The sequence below is a fragment of the Scyliorhinus canicula genome, chromosome 1, assembly GCF_902713615.1.
Source record: "Scyliorhinus canicula chromosome 1, sScyCan1.1, whole genome shotgun sequence".
Taxonomy (NCBI): domain Eukaryota; kingdom Metazoa; phylum Chordata; class Chondrichthyes; order Carcharhiniformes; family Scyliorhinidae; genus Scyliorhinus; species Scyliorhinus canicula.
In genome coordinates, this window is record NC_052146.1 from 178,862,987 (window position 1) to 178,879,950 (window position 16,964).

The following is a 16,964-nucleotide window of genomic DNA, read 5'->3' on the forward strand; positions in this document are numbered from 1 at the left end:
GCGCGGGTTCATGCCGTCTGCGCGCTGATGTCACCCGCGCATGCGCAGATGACAGATGCGCCGTTTCCCCGTCATTTCCGGCGCAACAAGGTCACGGCCGGGAACGACGGGGACCCGCTCCTAGCCCCCCGTGTGGGGGTGAATTAGGTGCGGGAAGTGGGCTCCGAGGCCGTCGTGAAGCTCGGCCGATTTCACGACGGCCATCCCGATTTTTATCAGGAGCGGAGGATACCGCCCTTTTGCCAAATCTGCATGTTAGAGAGAGACAGTTAGTCTCACTCTAATGCGCAGGTTCTCGAGGTACCTGAGGCTTTGGCATACATCCCTGTTGGATTCAGCAATTATGGAGGGGGGGTCCTTTAAAATATTAGCTAAAAAAGATTTCAGAAAATTACTGAATTTTAGAAATAATATGAGTAAGTTACAATTATGAATACTGTTTATGGCTGTATCAAATGTTACAATAATGAACTACAAGTATTGACATTATCTGATTTGAAGGTACATTCAATAAGATTGAAACAATATATAGCTGAGACCAGACGTGACACAGGTTTGAACGTGGGACAGAAGTCATGAGACACTTCAAGAGATACGGAGAAAACATTTTCCAGTTAATTTTGTGTACTGTACCAAATGTGTTTTTAAGAAATAAAAACTTTGCTTCCATTCATTCAGCCGGACTGACTTATCTATGACCAAGAGATCAGACAAATCTTACCATCCTCTTTGCCTCAGAGACCTTGGGGAGACAGAGGGGTGAAATTGAGGGAGATTAGGGGGTTGACTCGTGAAAACCGGGGGGGAGGGGGGGCTGCAGGGATTGGCTCGGGGGAAGCAGGGTGGGGTTTGAATCAAGAGAGATTAAGGGGTTGACTTGGCACAGGGGGGTAATTGGGGGAAGACTATCAAATGTGAAAAGCATCATTCCTGCGGTTTCCCTCTGTTGCTGGGCTATGGGCTTCTTCAAAAAGCCTGACAGTGGGAAGGGAAGCCTCAGGCAGTACAGTACGTGGGCAGTCATTACGGACATTCCTCACAAATCTGGGGAAGGGGGTGTTCTGAAGGCAGGGTAGACAAGCGCAAGGCAAATGGAAAGACGTGTGAGTGATTGTTGTCCCATTGCAGCTGAGACTTTTCAGCTGGAATTCAATTGACATGCCTGGAGTCTACGTAGTCATGCAACTATGCCCACTCAAGCACCACTTATATGTATGAGTGCCACTGTTGCTGCACAGCCTGGAGGGCCCTGGCCTACTTTTGGGGTCCTGCTGTGTGGCGGTGCTGTCCTCCGCAGCCTGTGGAGCTGGAATGAAGCAGTCACAGGAAGGGGGTATTGATCAGCAGGCCACTCCCGGAGTTACCTGGGTGAATGGCCCCAGGGTGGGCACCAGCTGATCCTCCGCCCGATGGATGCCCAGTTGCACCTGGCTTCCTCCTTGATTTAGAAGGGCCACTGGAGTGAGGTCGTTAAGAACTACCATCCTCTGAATCGGGAGACTCCCATTTAAGAGGGCAGTGAAGAGTTTCAGATACCTGGGGGTGCAGGTGGCCCGGAGTTGGGGGACTCTCCATAAGCTTAATTTTACCAGGCTGGTGGAGCAGATGGAAGAGGAATTTAAAAGGTGGGACATGGTGCCGCTATCGTTGGCGGGTAGAGTGCAGTCCGTCAAAATGACGGTTCTCCCGAGGTTCTTGTTCCTTTTCCAGTGTTTGCCCATCTTTATCCCTAGGGCCTTTTTTAGAAGGGTGACTAGCAGCATCATGAGCTTTGTTTGGGCGCATGGGACCCCGAGGGTGAAGAGGGTCTTCTTGGAGCGGGGTAGAGATGGTGGGGGGCTGGCGTTACCCAATCTCTCGGGGTATTATTGGGCGGCCAATGTGTCGATGGTGCGCAAGTGGGTAATGGAGGGGGAGGGGGCAGCATGGAAACGGATGCAGAGGGCGTCCTGTGGCGATACAAGCCTGGGGGCCCTGGTAACGGCGCCGTGGCCGTTCCCTCCTACGAGGTATACCACGAGTCCGGTGGTGGCGGCTACCCTCAAGATTTGGGGGCAGTGGAGGCGACATAGGGGAGAAGTGGGGGGCTCGATGGAGGCTCCGTTAAGGGGGAACCATAGGTTCGTCCCGGGGAACATTGATGGGGGATTTCAGGGTTGGCACAGAGCGGGCATCAGACAGCTGAGGGACCTGTTTATTGATGGGAGGTTTGCGAGCCTGGGGGAGTTGGAGGAGAAATTTGGGCTCCCCCCGGGGAACATGTTCAGGTATCTGCAGGTAAAGGCATTTGCTAGGCGGCAGGTGGAGGGATTCCCTTCGCTTCCCGCGAGGGGGGTGAGCGACAGGGTGGTTTCGGGGGTCTGGGTCGGAGAGGGGAAGATATCTGATATCTACAAGGTTATGCAGGAGGCGGAGGAGGTGTCAGTAGAGGAGCTGAAAACGAAGTGGGAGGGGGAACTGGGGGAACAGATCGAAGACGGGACATGGGCTGATGCCCTGGAGAGGGTTAATTCTTCCTCCTCGTGTGCGCGGCTTAGCCTCATCCAATTCAAGGTGCTGCACCGGGCCCACATGACTGGGACGAGGATGAGTAGGTTCTTTGGGGGTGAGGACAGGTGTGTCAGGTGCTCGGGGAGTCCAGCGAACCATGCCCATATGTTCTGGGCATGCCCGGCACTGGAGGAGTTCTGGAAGGGGGTGGCGAGGACGGTGTCGAGGGTGGTGGGATCCAGGGTCAAGCCAGGATGGGGACTCGCGATTTTTGGGGTTGGGGTGGAGCCGGGAGTGCAGGAGGCGAAAGAGGCCGGTGTGCTGGCCTTTGCGTCCCTAGTAGCCCGGCGAAGGATCTTGCTACAATGGAAGGATGCGAGGCCCCCAAGCGTGGAGACCTGGATCAATGACATGGCGGGTTTCATTAAGCTAGAGAAGGTCAAATTCGCCCTGAGAGGGTCGGTACAAGGGTTCTTTAGGCGGTGGCAGCCTTTTCTCGACTTTCTGGCTCAACGATAGGGTATGGGGACAGCAGCAGCAGCAACCCGGGGAGGGAAAAGGGGGGGAAAAGGGGAGGGAAAAGGCGGGGGGGCGACAATGACTATGTTTGTTTATTTAATTTTAATATTTTTAAAGTTCTTTTGTTGTTCATTAGGGTTGGGGGGGTGGGGGGATGTGATACATGCGCCGATATGGTCTGGGGGTGTCACAGTTATTATGGGTTATTTTGTTGCATTTCATTGTTTGTCGTTATGTTTTATATTTTCTGTAAAAAATTCCAATAAAAATTATATAAAAAAAAGAACTACCATCCTCTGGCATTGGCACTGATGCATCCCAACAAGTGCCTGCACTATGGAATGCATGACCTGCAGCAGATTTCCATGGTGGCTGCCACCATAGCTGTGTTAACCTCGTTGTCTTGCAATATTAGCACTACCGCCACACACATAAGGTGGAAGGGCTCTTCCATGCAGCCTGTCAATTGAGGCGTGTACCAGACATCCTTTCCTGATTTTCCCAAGTCTGCTTTTGGGGCCCCATCAACTGGGGCATGACCGAGTCCAGAGACATGCCTGCTGACTGTGACTCAGCAGACTCCTGGCCTCCAGTACTGCTCCGAGACCAGCACCTTGGGAGGTTCCTGCCTCTATGTCCAGTGGATCAAACAATGTGATGCACTCACCGGATTGTGACCCCGTGATTACTCTACAACTAGGTCCCAATTTCAGGGCAAATTTCCTGGCAGCCAAACCCCCTCTGGCAACCAGTGAAGTGTGGCTGCTGGTGTTCTGGGACTTCCATTAAACGTGGTGCTCCGATGCTGTCAGCATTGAGGTGATGAGGAGGCCTCCCGCCAGCAATATGATGTGGAACTATGGCTGAAAATGTCTGGTACTAAGTCCCACACGATACAGCAGGAAAAACTGCCATTGTTGTTGGCAGGCTCAATGCCGGTTTTCCCACCTACCAAAGGCCTTTGCCAATTACTGGAAAAATATCATCCTAAGGGCACGATCAAATAGCCTCATCACGCCTGACATGGTGATGCGGCAAGGCTGTTAAATCACGTCAGAGTCTTCCACCAGATTTGCGATGCTGGGAACGCCTCACGAGATCTAACATGATCTTGCGAGATGTCGCAATCTGGATCTTGCCCTCGCTGATTTTGAATCAATTTATCAAATCTCCTCTTAGCCTTACCTTCTCCAAGAAGCACAGCCCCAGCTTCTCCACTTCATCTAGATAACTTCAGTTCCTCACCCTGGGAACTATGCTCATGGATCTTTCCTGCACCCTATCTGGTGCCTCCATCTCCTCAGAACTGGACACAATAGTCCTCTGAGGCCGGACCAGTGTTTTAGACATGTTTATCATAACGTGTTCACATTTGTATCCTATGTTCCTGTTTATAAAGCCGAGGGGATTCCATGTGCTTTTTAACAGTCCTCTTAAACTGCCCCACCACTTTCCATAATTTATGTACATATACTCCCAGATCCCTCTGCTCCTGCACTCCATCTAGAATTGCAAGCTTTATTTTTGTTGTCATTCTTGCACTGTTATGTTCTGGACTCTCAGGATAAAAGAACTTAAAGCTGAAGCACGTGGGGTTGAAATGCGGATAACAACGCAAGCTTATTGAAGAGCTGTTAACTGTACAAAGATTTGATCTAGACTGAAGCAAAGCCTGCGAAGCAGCCAATGATGCCATGAACTCTCACGTGGCTAGACTCTTAGTGACCACACCATAACCCCAAATATGTAATATCTCTTCCCCTTTATTTCAAAGGTCCCATCACAACAATTAACCGTAGTACTTTTACATAGTCATCAACATATATTAACAATGTGCATTTATATGGGGCGCTAATGTAATAATGTCTCAGACTGCTTCACAAGAGCATGATCTGACTAAATGTCATACCGAGTCACATAAGGAGATATCAGGACAGATGACATAATATTATGGTCACCATTATACTAACTCAAACCACATTAATCTCAATGGCTATATTTGAGTGAAGATATCAATGACATCAGTTGCAAACTGCCCAGGGATTAGATGCCAGAGAATGCAAACTTTCCATTCATCTCAAGCTCTGAGTGAGAAGTACTTTCATTTTGATTTAGAGCCTACTCAATATTTGTCACTGCGGTGTCAAATTAAGACAGTTCAAATTAATCAGTTAAAACAGAAACCCCGTGTCCAATTATTCATCTTCAGATTCCCATCTGTGGGACTCCTCTGCAGCTGACAGGGTGTGTTTGGTGCAGAGCTCCCAAGTTGAAAAATATTGGTAGATAGCAGATGTCCCAATTAGTAACTTGTCATGGCTGATGGAAGGAATAGAGCATTTTCCTCAAAACCCTCCACGCTTTCTCTACTTTAGGTCACTCAGGTTCACAAAGCAAAGTCCAGTTCCCTGGAGACGTATCAGAAACTGCCTCATTAGAAGTTCTAATTTGTGACAGGTGAGAACCACCTACAAGCAATGTACTCACCTGGGCGCTCCCAAGAATTCTGAAGTGATGCACTTCCTTAATCAGTGAATCCGGGCAGCCAGCTGTAAAACAGTGCAAAGGAAAATAAGATTGACAAGCGTATTGTTTGTTTTGTCTACAGCGTCACACCAACTGTAAAAATGGAAATAGTGCTCTTTTCTATACGTTAACCATAGCAAGTTGGCATTACTTACAATTCTGGACTTTACCTAAACTTGTATGAGCTAATGCAGTCCACTTTATCATTATTATTATAATCTGGCCATTTTTACACACTACACATTCAGCTAAGGCTGAAGGAATTAAAAATATATATATTTTTATTTGTCTCCGAATTTCTTCTCTGTCTACAGTACCTGATGTCCATCACTTTCAAATATTGGGCATTTCAGATAATCTAACTGCACAATTATCATATTTTCCTCAAGGCTAGGGCCTACCTTCAGTTGTTTCATCAATGACCTACTCTCCATAATAAGGTCAGAAGTGAGGCTTTTCCATGACTATAGGTCAGAAAATCAGAACAACATCCATGCTTGGACTAATGCAATTTTATCACAGAGGTGCCAAGCAATGACAATCCCCAAAAAAGAGTGAACCTAATTGCCTGCTTCAATGGCACTACCATTGCTAACACCTCACCATCAACATCCTGGGAGCCATCATTAACCAGGACCTGAAGTGAACTGGACCAGTCACATCAACATATAACACGTGGCTGGGTGTTCTGAAGAAAGTGACTCCCCAAAACGTCTCTATCATCTACAAGTCTGATTGTTGCACAGTGTTCGGTTCCATTCATGGGGCTGGATTCTCTGTTCCCTGATACTGAAATCGTGTTCGACAAGAGGGCGGAGAATCCCCGATGATGGCAAAATCAGGGCGGCACGACTTTTGCGATGCACCACCCCCTGAAAAGCAGCGTACTCTAGGAGTAAGCCGCGCCACATATCCACGGCCTCAGGCCATTGCCTGAGGCTCGCCCCGCAATGCTCCGTCCCCGACCGGCCGAGTTCTCGATGGCGTGGGACACGTGTGGTCTCACCCGTCATGAACTTAGCGTGGCGGCTGCGGACTCAGTCCGGTATCACAGTTGGGGGAGGGCTGATCCATGGGCAGAGGGGGGCTTCATTCGGGGTTGGGGGCACTGTGGACGGGCTGTCCGGGGTTGGCGAGCAGCCGAAGGGGGTACAATTTTTGCGGTTTGGGTCTGCGAGCTGAGTCCGCCTTGAAGCATGGATGGTGCCACGTGCCTGTGTGGCCACGGACCCGGGAATACTCAGGATGGATCAGCAACTAGAGCTGGGTGTTCTATGCTGCCTCCCTTCTAGCCCCCAGCAAAACGGCGACTCGGTGCTCGTTTCGCGCCAGTTTTCCTGACGTAAAATACCATAGTTTTCACGTCAGCATGGGGACTTAGTCTCCCAAACGGCGAATCCAGTCCATGATATCTCATAATTGTACTGAAGCAATGTCTCCAATGTAGAAAGCCCTGGACAATGTTCAGGCTTCAGCTGATAAATGGCAAGTAACATTGATGTCCACAAGTGTCAGGCAATGAGCATTTCCAACAAGCGAGAAAGAAACCATTTCCCCTTGACTTTCAATGGCATTAACATCACTGAATCCCCCACTATCAACAACCTGGCAGTTATCGTTGACCAGAACCCGAACTGGACTAGCCATATAAATACTATAGCTATCGAGCAAGTCAGAGGCTGGGAATTCTGCAGACAGTAACTCACCACCTGACTCCCCAAAGCATGCCCGCTGTCTATAAGGTACAAGTCAGGAGTGTGAGGGAATACTCTGTACTTGCTTGGATGAGTGCAGCTTCAACAACACTCAAGAAGGTAAAAGGACAAAACAGTTCACATGATCGGCACCCCATCAACCACCACCTTAAACATTCATTCCCTCCACCAGCAATGCACAGTGGCAGCAGTGTGTACCATATTCAAAATATACTGCAGCAAGTCACCAAGGCTCCTTTGGCAACACCTCCCAAACTCGAGACCTCTACCACCTAGAAAGTCGAGAGCATCCAATGCTTGGGAACATCATTTCCTCTCCAAGCCACAAACCATCCTGACTTTGAACTATATCACCATTCCTTCACTGTTGTTGGGTCAAAATCCTGGTACTCCCTTCCTAACGTCACTGTGGATGTATAAATACACAACATGGCCTGCAGCAGTTCAAGAAGGCAGCTAACCACCACCTTCTCAAGGGCAATTAAGGAAAGGCAATAGCTGGCCTATCCAGAATTCCATGAAGGAATTTTAAAAAGACACAAAGAAGAAGTGTGATGGAAAACATTCCACTTATTTGAATGGGTGCACCTACAACATAACTCAACTCAACATCATCCAGGACAAAGCAATCTGATTAGTCAGCGATCCATCCTCCATCTTAACCATCCAGCTTCGTTGGGTGCATCCACTGGCTGCAGTGTGTTCTGCCATCACTCCAGCAAGACGTCAAGGCTGTTTCAGCAGCACATCCCAAATCTGCAACTTAAATCGCCTAGAAGGACAAAGGTAAACGGAAATACCTTCAACTCCAAGTTCCCCTCCAAGCAACAGTTCAGCCTGACCTGGGCTTTTATCTCCATTCCTTCACACAATTGCTGGGTCAACATCGTGGAACTCCTGACCAAACAATGTTGTGGCAGTAGCTTCACCTGCAGCTCAGGAAGAAGGCTCACCTTCTCAAGGGCTATTTGGAATGAGCAATATTGGCAGTGATATCCTGAGAATTCTCCTGTGACTTTTCAATGTGCAGGCCAACCTTTATCTCTCAACCACAACCGGTTATCTGGTCATCTATTTCATTGCTGCATGTGGGAACCTTTCTATCTCCTTTACCTGCATAACAACCAGGACTCCACTTCAAAAATAGATCATTGGCTTTAAAATGCTTTGGTACACCCTAATTTTCTTCAGGAAGTAGTGGGCATATTGTCCATGTGAAAAATCAGGTACAGATGTTCCCAAAGCAATTTGTATATTATACTTAAATGAACTTTGAGTTGCTCCGTCGCTGTGCTAACAAGAAATTATTTTTTGGACTACGAGGTTATCAGTGTCTTTTTTAAGTTATTTAATTCTCTTTCTCCCCCAGTTAAGCTGAAGCATTTCCTTTCCCCTCAGGTTTATAATCACTTTTTGCCTTTGCCCCAGTTCACACTGGTACGCTTCCTCCTCACTCCCTCTTAGCTCATGCTGGAAGCACTTACTCAAAACATTATATTCTCATGAGAATGTGAGATCCTTCTCCACAGTATACAGGGGGTCCGAATTCTGGCCATTATTGCTGTGAGCAGCACAGCTAGGGACCAGGAATCTGCCATGGTGTACGAGCTAATGGAACAGGTAGGAGTGGTTAGGGGAGATTGGATGGCAATGGGAAGAGAAATGAATGGGGAGAAATGAATATTAATATTCACCTAAAGCTGCTGCTTTCTTCTCTTCCATCAGCCCCGGTTTCTACCCATTTTCTCTTGCAACCATCACTCCAACCTTCTGTTCCCTTCAATTCATTTCCATCTATTTACCTTTCTGCATATTCCTGTACATTCCCCTCCTTTTAATTGCCATACACTTCCTCCCTGTCTCTTGCTTTTTTTATTTTCCTACTTTTCTCCTCTTGTATTGCCATAATTGGTGATATCCATTGCCGATTACCATTCCCATTTCGTTTCCTTCTTTTCTTCTTCACTGGCATCCATTTCTCCCCTTCTTGCTCCAGTGCCAAGTACATCAGCATCGGTTCTTGTCATCTGTAGTGCAGTGTAAGATCTGAGCATCTTGTTATACAGTAGTCCCCCGTTATACCGCGCTCCGCAATACCGCGGTTCGCGATATACGGCGGGGGGGGGGGGGGGGGGGGCTTATGGACCCCAACTGTCAGCTTCCCTCTCCAGATCAAAGTGAGCCGGCCGCTGAAGTTGACACTGCCGGCTGATTGGAGGGAGATTCAGTGAGAGAGGAGCAACTCACACAGCGTCCGGAAGTGGATAGTGCAGAGCTACAGCTGCCTCAACCCTGCACAGCAGACAGGTTCTTTAAACCGGTGGCGGTCAGAACATATTTTTGAAAGGCAATTCTTTCCTCCAGTTTGGTGAAACCCACCAGAGGTCCTGGTAAGTTTCTGTGGGGTTCCCTCTGGAATAACTCCTCATTCTGTGGCAATCAGAGAGCTTGTTTTAATTAGATCCACGATGGGGGTTTTAAATTTATTTAAAAATCTATGCATGCGCTTCCCATTGTCAGTCTATGGGGGTCTGACCTCTCCCCCCGCCCCCCGTAGACTCACAATGGGAAGCGCATGCATAGATTTTTAAATAAATTTAAAACCCCCATCGTGGATATCCGCGGCTCGGATGCAACGCGGGTGGCTGTCTTGGACCCCAACACCCGCGTTATAACGGGGGACTACTGTATTGCCCTCTCTGCTGCCCCCGTTGCTGGGGTGGTGTAAGTAAAGCCAGTTCAATCATGGCTGTCTGCAGTTGAGCAGGTTAGACCTACTCAGGGCAAAAGACCGCAGAAAAACGGCGATGAAGCTGGGCTGGAATTTTCTTTCATATTTCAGTTGCAAAATTAAACACCGAGGAATATTGTGACACATTTTGGATCTCCTCAAATTGATATTGAGAAGTTTAAACAATTTGAAAGTTTGTTCCTTTTGCACGTCGTGTTCAGGTACACAGTGAGTCAGCGCGGTATGTAATCGAAAAACATAGCACCGAAGACATACTTGAGCACTATGACAGAATTTCAAAGAGGCCTGTTGTAATTATAAACAAAGGTCACACATTTGAATGAAAGCGAATAAAATAGATGAGGATAAAGTAAATGTTTTCTTCACCATGATGGGGCCAGATGCCTCTGAGGTAGTGTCAAACCCGTGTTGCCCATGAGACCCCAAGACTATGGAATACGCTGAAATTAATGGATTCCTCGACTCATATTATAGCATGGCTATGAATGAAATTTCATTGAGAGTTATGTTCCATCACAGAAAGCCGTTGCGGAGTGTGACTGTTGCAGATTACATTCTCAAATTAAAGAGACTGTCAGCACTCTGGGTACAGTGCAAACTTCAGAATTGACTTCAGTTTTGTAGGTATCCTAAAGAACAATCCAATCCAAATCAAGCTTTTGAATAGAGACAATAGGTGGTCTCATTAGCATTCTTTGCAATTTGGGCGACATGCCATTTAGACTCTTGTCTAAAGTGGCCTCTGATCAGTCTCAATCACAAATGTAGGCAGACCATAAACATAATAGTGAAATTTGTCAACACATGTCACCAGACCAAGACATTCTTTTTCAATCTAGGCGCAGCATTATTCTGTGGACGTCATGGCTTGAGGACCATATGCTACTGGTCTCCACAGATCATTTGAAGTCTTCTGCAGAAGAGCAGCTCCTTTCCCATCTTGACTCACACCGGTCGAGATCTTCGTCTCCTTTGTCGGATCGAAAAACGTGACAACTAGGGCAGTGGTCAGTGTGGATTTGAGATCGGACCACTCATCATCATGCTGTGAAGTCCAAGAAAAAGAAACATTTTTCTCGATCAATTGTCAAATTGATTTGGAATAAATTTGCCAAGAAAATTGACAACTCCAAGCATTCGCAAGACTGCTTTTTGTCTGTCGGAACAGGCATTTTGTGTATTGCTCCAACCTTAACACTGTCCGGTTGTACACCATCCTAAGTTATGAAAGCCGTGATTCACCGAGCCGGCGTCAGGTCGGGGAATCGCTGGGGGGGGGGGGGGGGGGGGGGGAGAGGGGGACACGAGAATCCTGCCATGGAACTCCGATGCCAGGTGCCGGTCGGGGCCATTGAAAGCGGCCCCCGCTGCGATTCTAAATTGGCACTTCGATTTGTTGAGCTTCAATCCATATCAGTCAATGCATCTCAGCACTTGTAGTAATCTGAAATTGTGCTCTTCTGGTGTTGCAGACCAGATGATAATATCATCAACGTACACCTGTACCCAAACAATACCTTCTGTTATGGTTTCCATTGCTCTATGGAAAATTTCTGAGGCAGAGGTGATTCCAAAGGGCATGCGATTGAAACAATGGTGTGGATTCTCCATTTCAGCAGCTCAGTGCCGTCTGAAACGGAGAATTCCTGGGCGTTTTATAATGCCAAAATTGACACTGAACCCTCACCGATTCTGGGACAGGTGAGGGGCCAGCAGCAGCGGCAGGTAAAACGCCCGGCTCCCATGCCAAAAATGGCCGGAGAATGGCCTGGTCCGTGGCTGCGCATGCCCATCCACAATGGCCACGCAGTGGTCACCACCCTCACCATGAGGTCAAGCCCCTGCATTCCTGGGGTCACCCAGGATGGTTACCAACTATGTGTGCACGCCACGTGGGTAAGCTCCTGCACTCCAGGGTTTCCTTTTGTTTGGGGGCCCTGCAAAGTAGCTGTTTGCTGTTCCTTTATGTTCCTTGTTGCTATGTGCGATCCGTGGTAGACTAGAACATCCCCCACTTGTCCCTTTGTTCTCCATCTCTGTCTACTTCCCTCCCCATTTCCCCTCCCTGCCCCTGTTAGTGTCCCCCACATTTCCCCCCTACATTTACCCCCCTTGATATCCCACATTTGCAGTGTCCCCCCCCCCCATCACCAGACGCCCTCTCCCTGGTGGGAGATGTGCTGCGGCCTCCCCCCCTCACTCGTACTTCCTGGTGCTAGCTTACCCTCTAATGTGGTGGGCCCCCTCCTGGGGCCGGTCTAAATCTCCTCTTTGCCTGCTGCGTGTCTGTTCCCCCTTCCTTCTCCTCATCCCCTTTTGCACCCCGGTGCTCTCGCCCTCTCCTTTCTGAGCCTTAGCCCGAACGTTCAGAACAAGGTAGTGCAGTCCCTCGCAAACAGTATATCAATGTGCCAATCCATCTGGCTGTTCAGTTCATCGTTGGTTCTGCTGCAGCCTTCCCAGCCCGTGTTTGTGGATGAATCCAACGGTGCTGGGTACAGCATTCCAAATTTCACACCGAGCTTATACAGGGCTACCTTGGCTCTGTTGAATTCTGCCTGGTGCTTGGCCAGGTCTGCCCCAATGTCCTGGTATATCCTGATCGGGTGTCTCTTCCAGTTGCAGGACCTTGTCTGTCTGGAGCAGCTCAGGAATCTTTCCTTGTCCTGGTACCGACTTAGCTTTGCGAGTGTGACCCCTGGCTGTTCCCCGGCCTTGGGCTTTGGCCGGAGTGACTGATGGGCTCTGCCTATTTCTGGCGGCTTGGGAAAGCTGCCTTTCCCACCAGGTGCCCAGCATTTGGGCCACATATTCCATGGGGTTCCGGCACTCAGTTCCCTCCAGTAGGCCCACAGTGCGGAGTATCTGGCATCGTGATTGGTTTTCCTGATCTTCGATCTTTCCCCTTAGCGTTTCTTGTGTCGCCACCAACCTTACAATCTCCGTTTTCAATGTGATGATCAGGTCGCTCTGGTCAGTCGAGGCCTGCTCCAGCTCTCTAATGGCTGTGTCCTGAGTTGCCAGCCGCCCCTCCACTTTTTCCAGGGCCGCTTGCAGGGTGATCAGCGCCTCTGCCACCGCCACCTTGGCGTTGCCCTCATCTCTACTTTGATAGCCTCCTTGAGCTCTGGGAGATCGTTTGGAAGGAACTCCCTCATACTACCACACTCCCGCCATCCGTTTGTCGGGGAGTGGGAGCTCTGCATGCGTCTGATGGTCCTTCTCGGTCAGGCGTGGCCGGGGCCTCTTTGCCCGGCGTGCTTGCCGTCTTCTTGATTAGCCTCTCCAGGCTTTTGTTGCCTTTTCTGCCCTTACGACCCCTGGAGATGGGGCCGCTCGGCATATCTAGTCCTTGAGTTATTACAGGAGGGTGAGGGGTGTTTTTTTCCCCGAATTTTGTGGGCTATTTTGAGCTTAAAGTGCCTATTTCTAAGTTTTCAGGAGGAGAGCCACCTTTCGTCTGCTCAGCACATCCCCGTCACCGGAAGTCCAGGTATTAACATGTTTGAATCAAAAGCCTCATTCCAGGTCTTCAGCACATAATCAAAACTGGAACTTCATCGCAGAATTCAAGATTGATTCTATGTTGGAACTGCTACCTTTGGGACAAAATGCTAAACCAAGATCCATCCAAGTGAGGTGAAAGAGTTTGCGTGATAAATGAGGGTGCATGGCCCCCGAGGGATCTGTATGAAGGTTTCTGTGGGGTAAAGGGGTGTGGGGAGGAGTGTGCATTTAGAAAGGCTCCACTCACTGGACCCAGATAGGATCCTACCCCTGAGAGCGAGCACTTTAGCCAAGGACTTCTATCTGGAATGTACTGCTGACCAGAGCCACATGCTGGGGGGCTGGCCTACCCTTGCGCTCTCTCCCACTGTCCCTTGTTCACTATTTGGTGTCTGCACCATCTTCAGTTGTGTCCTTAGGTGGGGGGGGAGGAGTAATGCCACAACAACATCGCCAAAAGCAACCCTTCTGCAGTGGCTGGTGGTGAAAAGGCATTAAAAAAAATAACATCCCGAGAATGTTTAGGGCAGCACGGTAGCATGGTGGTTAGCATAAATGCTTCACAGCTCCAGGGTCCCAGGTTCGATTCCCGGCTGGGTCACTGTCTGTGTGGAGTCTGCACGTCCTCCCCGTGTGCGCGTGGGTTTCCTCCGGGTGCTCCGGTTTCCTCCCACAATCCAAAGATGTGCGGGTTAGGTGGATTGGCCATGCTAAATTGCCCGTAGTGTCCTAAAAAGTAACGTTGGGGGGGGGGGGGGGGGGGTTGTTGGGTTACGGGTATCGGGTGGATACGTGTGTTTGAGTAGGGTGATCATTGCTCGGCACAACATCGAGGGCCGAAGGGCCTGTTCTGTGCTGTACTGTTCTATGTTCTAATGGACTTTGAGTGAACTTAGCTTGAAATTAAAATAACAATAAAGCAGTTTTAAACATCAAGCAGCCAGGTGTGAAAACATACCCCTGAGCCTCAATAGAAAAGGGGGAGGAGGGACTGAAAGGTTTCATTTTCTCTTTGATGGACAGTAATATTGTCACATCAGAGCACATATCGTTTTGTGACATGATGCAGTAGTGAGCTGGGAGTAATTAAGCAGATCACAGCTGCTGAGGTAATACGGATCTTTGAGATGTGTTGAACATTGGTCACACTGGAGTGCCGACAAATCATTTATGTTCTATCACAAGAGCAAAGCAGTAATGCCTTGCCTGGTGCAGGAGTTACCAGAGAAAGATTTAATGCATGGCACTGAATTGTGCACAAGCTGGGGTAGGCAGGGCAGTCATCTGTAATGATGACAATCTTCCTTTTCTTTCACTGATACGGTTTGCCCACTTTCCTGATCCGCAGCTCAAAATTGAATGGCAGAGCAGGCTCGGGGCGGAATTGCCTCCTCCTGCACCTAGTTCTTATGTTATTCGTATGCTCTTATGTCTGTAACTGCATGTGGATTGCTGTGATTTACAGGACACAGTAACTCCTAACCAGTATTTTAGAGTCCAGGTACGGTATAGCAATTTACTAAAAATGAATGTCAGAGCCAAGCAGAAAATGTTGCAGAAAGGTATGACACTTGCACAAAGTCACAATCTTAGATAGACTGAAAAATGGTGCATGTGTTACCATGTTGGCCAGGAAATACAGTGCTAATGAACAAGAAGTTTGAAGAAGAAAAAAACAAGGACCAGGGTTAATTGCTTTTGGTAGTCGTAATGCCAGGTTAACTTTGTAAGTAGGAGAGAGAAAGAGAGAGAGAGAGGGGTGGCATGGTGGCATAGTTGCGTGCACTGCTGTCTCACAGCTCCAGGGGCTTGGGTTCAATTCCGGCCTCGGGTCACTGACCGTGCGGAGTCTGCACATTCTTCCCGTGTGTGCGTGGGTTTCCTCCAGGTGCTCCGTTTCCTGCCACAGTCCAAAGGTGTGCAGGTTAGGTGGATCGGTCATGCTAAATTACCCCTTATGGTGAGGTTACAGGAATAGGGCGGGGGATTGGGCCTAGCTAAGGTGGTCTTTAAATTGCTGGTGTAGACTCGCTGGACCAAATGGCCTTTTTCCGCACAGTAGGAATTCTATGATTCTATGATTCACACTTTGAGGAAATGGGGAAGTTACTTGACGTGTGGATAGAGCACAATCATCAAAGCAGGACTCCAGTTAATGGTCCAACCATTAGAAATAATTATGAATTATGCAAGTACATAAAAAGTAGTGAAGAGGGTAGTGTTGGTGTGACGGGTGATAACAGTGAGGGTGAACGTGGTGCAGGAAGTGCCTCTCTTTTGCTCTCCTGAGGATTCTCAGCCAGTACAGGAAGGGTCTGGTTTAACACAGGGCTAAATCGCTGGCTTTTAAAGCAGACCAAGGCAGGTCAGTAGCACGGTTCAATTTCCATACCAGCCTCCCTGAACAGGCGCCGTAATGTGGCGACTAGGGGCTTTTCACAGCAACTTCATTTGAAGGCTACTTGTGACAATAAGCGATTTTCATTTTTCATTGTTTGATTACTTTATAACGTGTTTTGGGCTTCAAAATGTGTAGTTGGTGGGGGCTGTTCAGCTGACCATACTGCTGGAGAGTTTCCCAAGGCGCTGCAGGAATACATTTCGGAGAGAGGCTACCAGGCAGAGTAGGTCTTCCAAAATGGCCACCGAAAATGGCCTGTTCTGGAAGAGAATATCAAATAGAACTTCTATATGCAAAGAAGAAACGTGGTAGCACGGTAGCATTGTGGATAGCACAATCGCTTCACAGCTCCAGGGTCCCAGGTTCGATTCCGGCTTGGGTCACTGTCTGTGCGGAGTATGCACATCCTCCCCGTGTGTGCGTGGGTTTCCTCCGGGTGCTCCGGTTTCCTCCCACAGTCCAAAGATGTGCGTGTTAGGTGGATTGGCTGTGATAAATTGCCTTTAGTGTCCAAAATTGCCCTTAGTGTTGGGTGGGGTTACTGAGTTATGGGGATAGGGTGGAGGTGTTGACCTTGGGTAGGGTGCTCTTTCCAAGAGCTGGTGCAGGCTCGATGGGCCGAATGGCCTCCTTCTGCACTGTAAATTCTATGTAAATCTATGTCAGCTCCTGGTTTTAAATCTGTAAAGGACAGGCTAACACTTCTCTATGTGCCAAAGTGGCATTTACAAATGCAAACAGTGCTAATTTATCGGTCAGAAAACCCTCGCGCTCTTAAAGGGAAAACTAAAACTCATCTGCCAGTCTTTTGGAAGGCGAACAGCAATGCCTATGTTCGAGCAGTCATTTTTAAAGACTGGTTTGCCAGGGGTCAGTACTAAGCTGAGGGAAAACAAACCTACCTTTCAAGCTCCTACTAATCCTCAATAATGCACCTGGATATCTGCACTCTCTTGCAGGAAGCCATCCAGATGTTGTCATTTTGCTTTTACCCCCAAATATGATCTAATTTATGCAGTCAATAGATGGGGGGAGCGGTGGGAGGTAGGGGAGG

The 16,964-nt window shown here is 48.6% G+C and overlaps 1 protein-coding gene across 4 annotated transcripts in view; it reads right to left on the reverse strand.

Annotated features, from left to right (window-relative positions):
* The window catches only part of prkn (parkin RBR E3 ubiquitin protein ligase), a 1,360,483-nt gene that overhangs the window by 181,419 nt on the left and 1,162,100 nt on the right, over positions 1 to 16,964 (reverse strand). For all 4 annotated transcript variants that reach the window (XM_038803523.1, XM_038803514.1, XM_038803532.1 and 1 more), the window contains one exon: positions 5,497 to 5,558. In XM_038803523.1, coding sequence (XP_038659451.1) covers positions 5,497 to 5,558 — 62 coding nt within the window. The remainder of the gene's footprint in view (positions 1 to 5,496; positions 5,559 to 16,964) is intronic.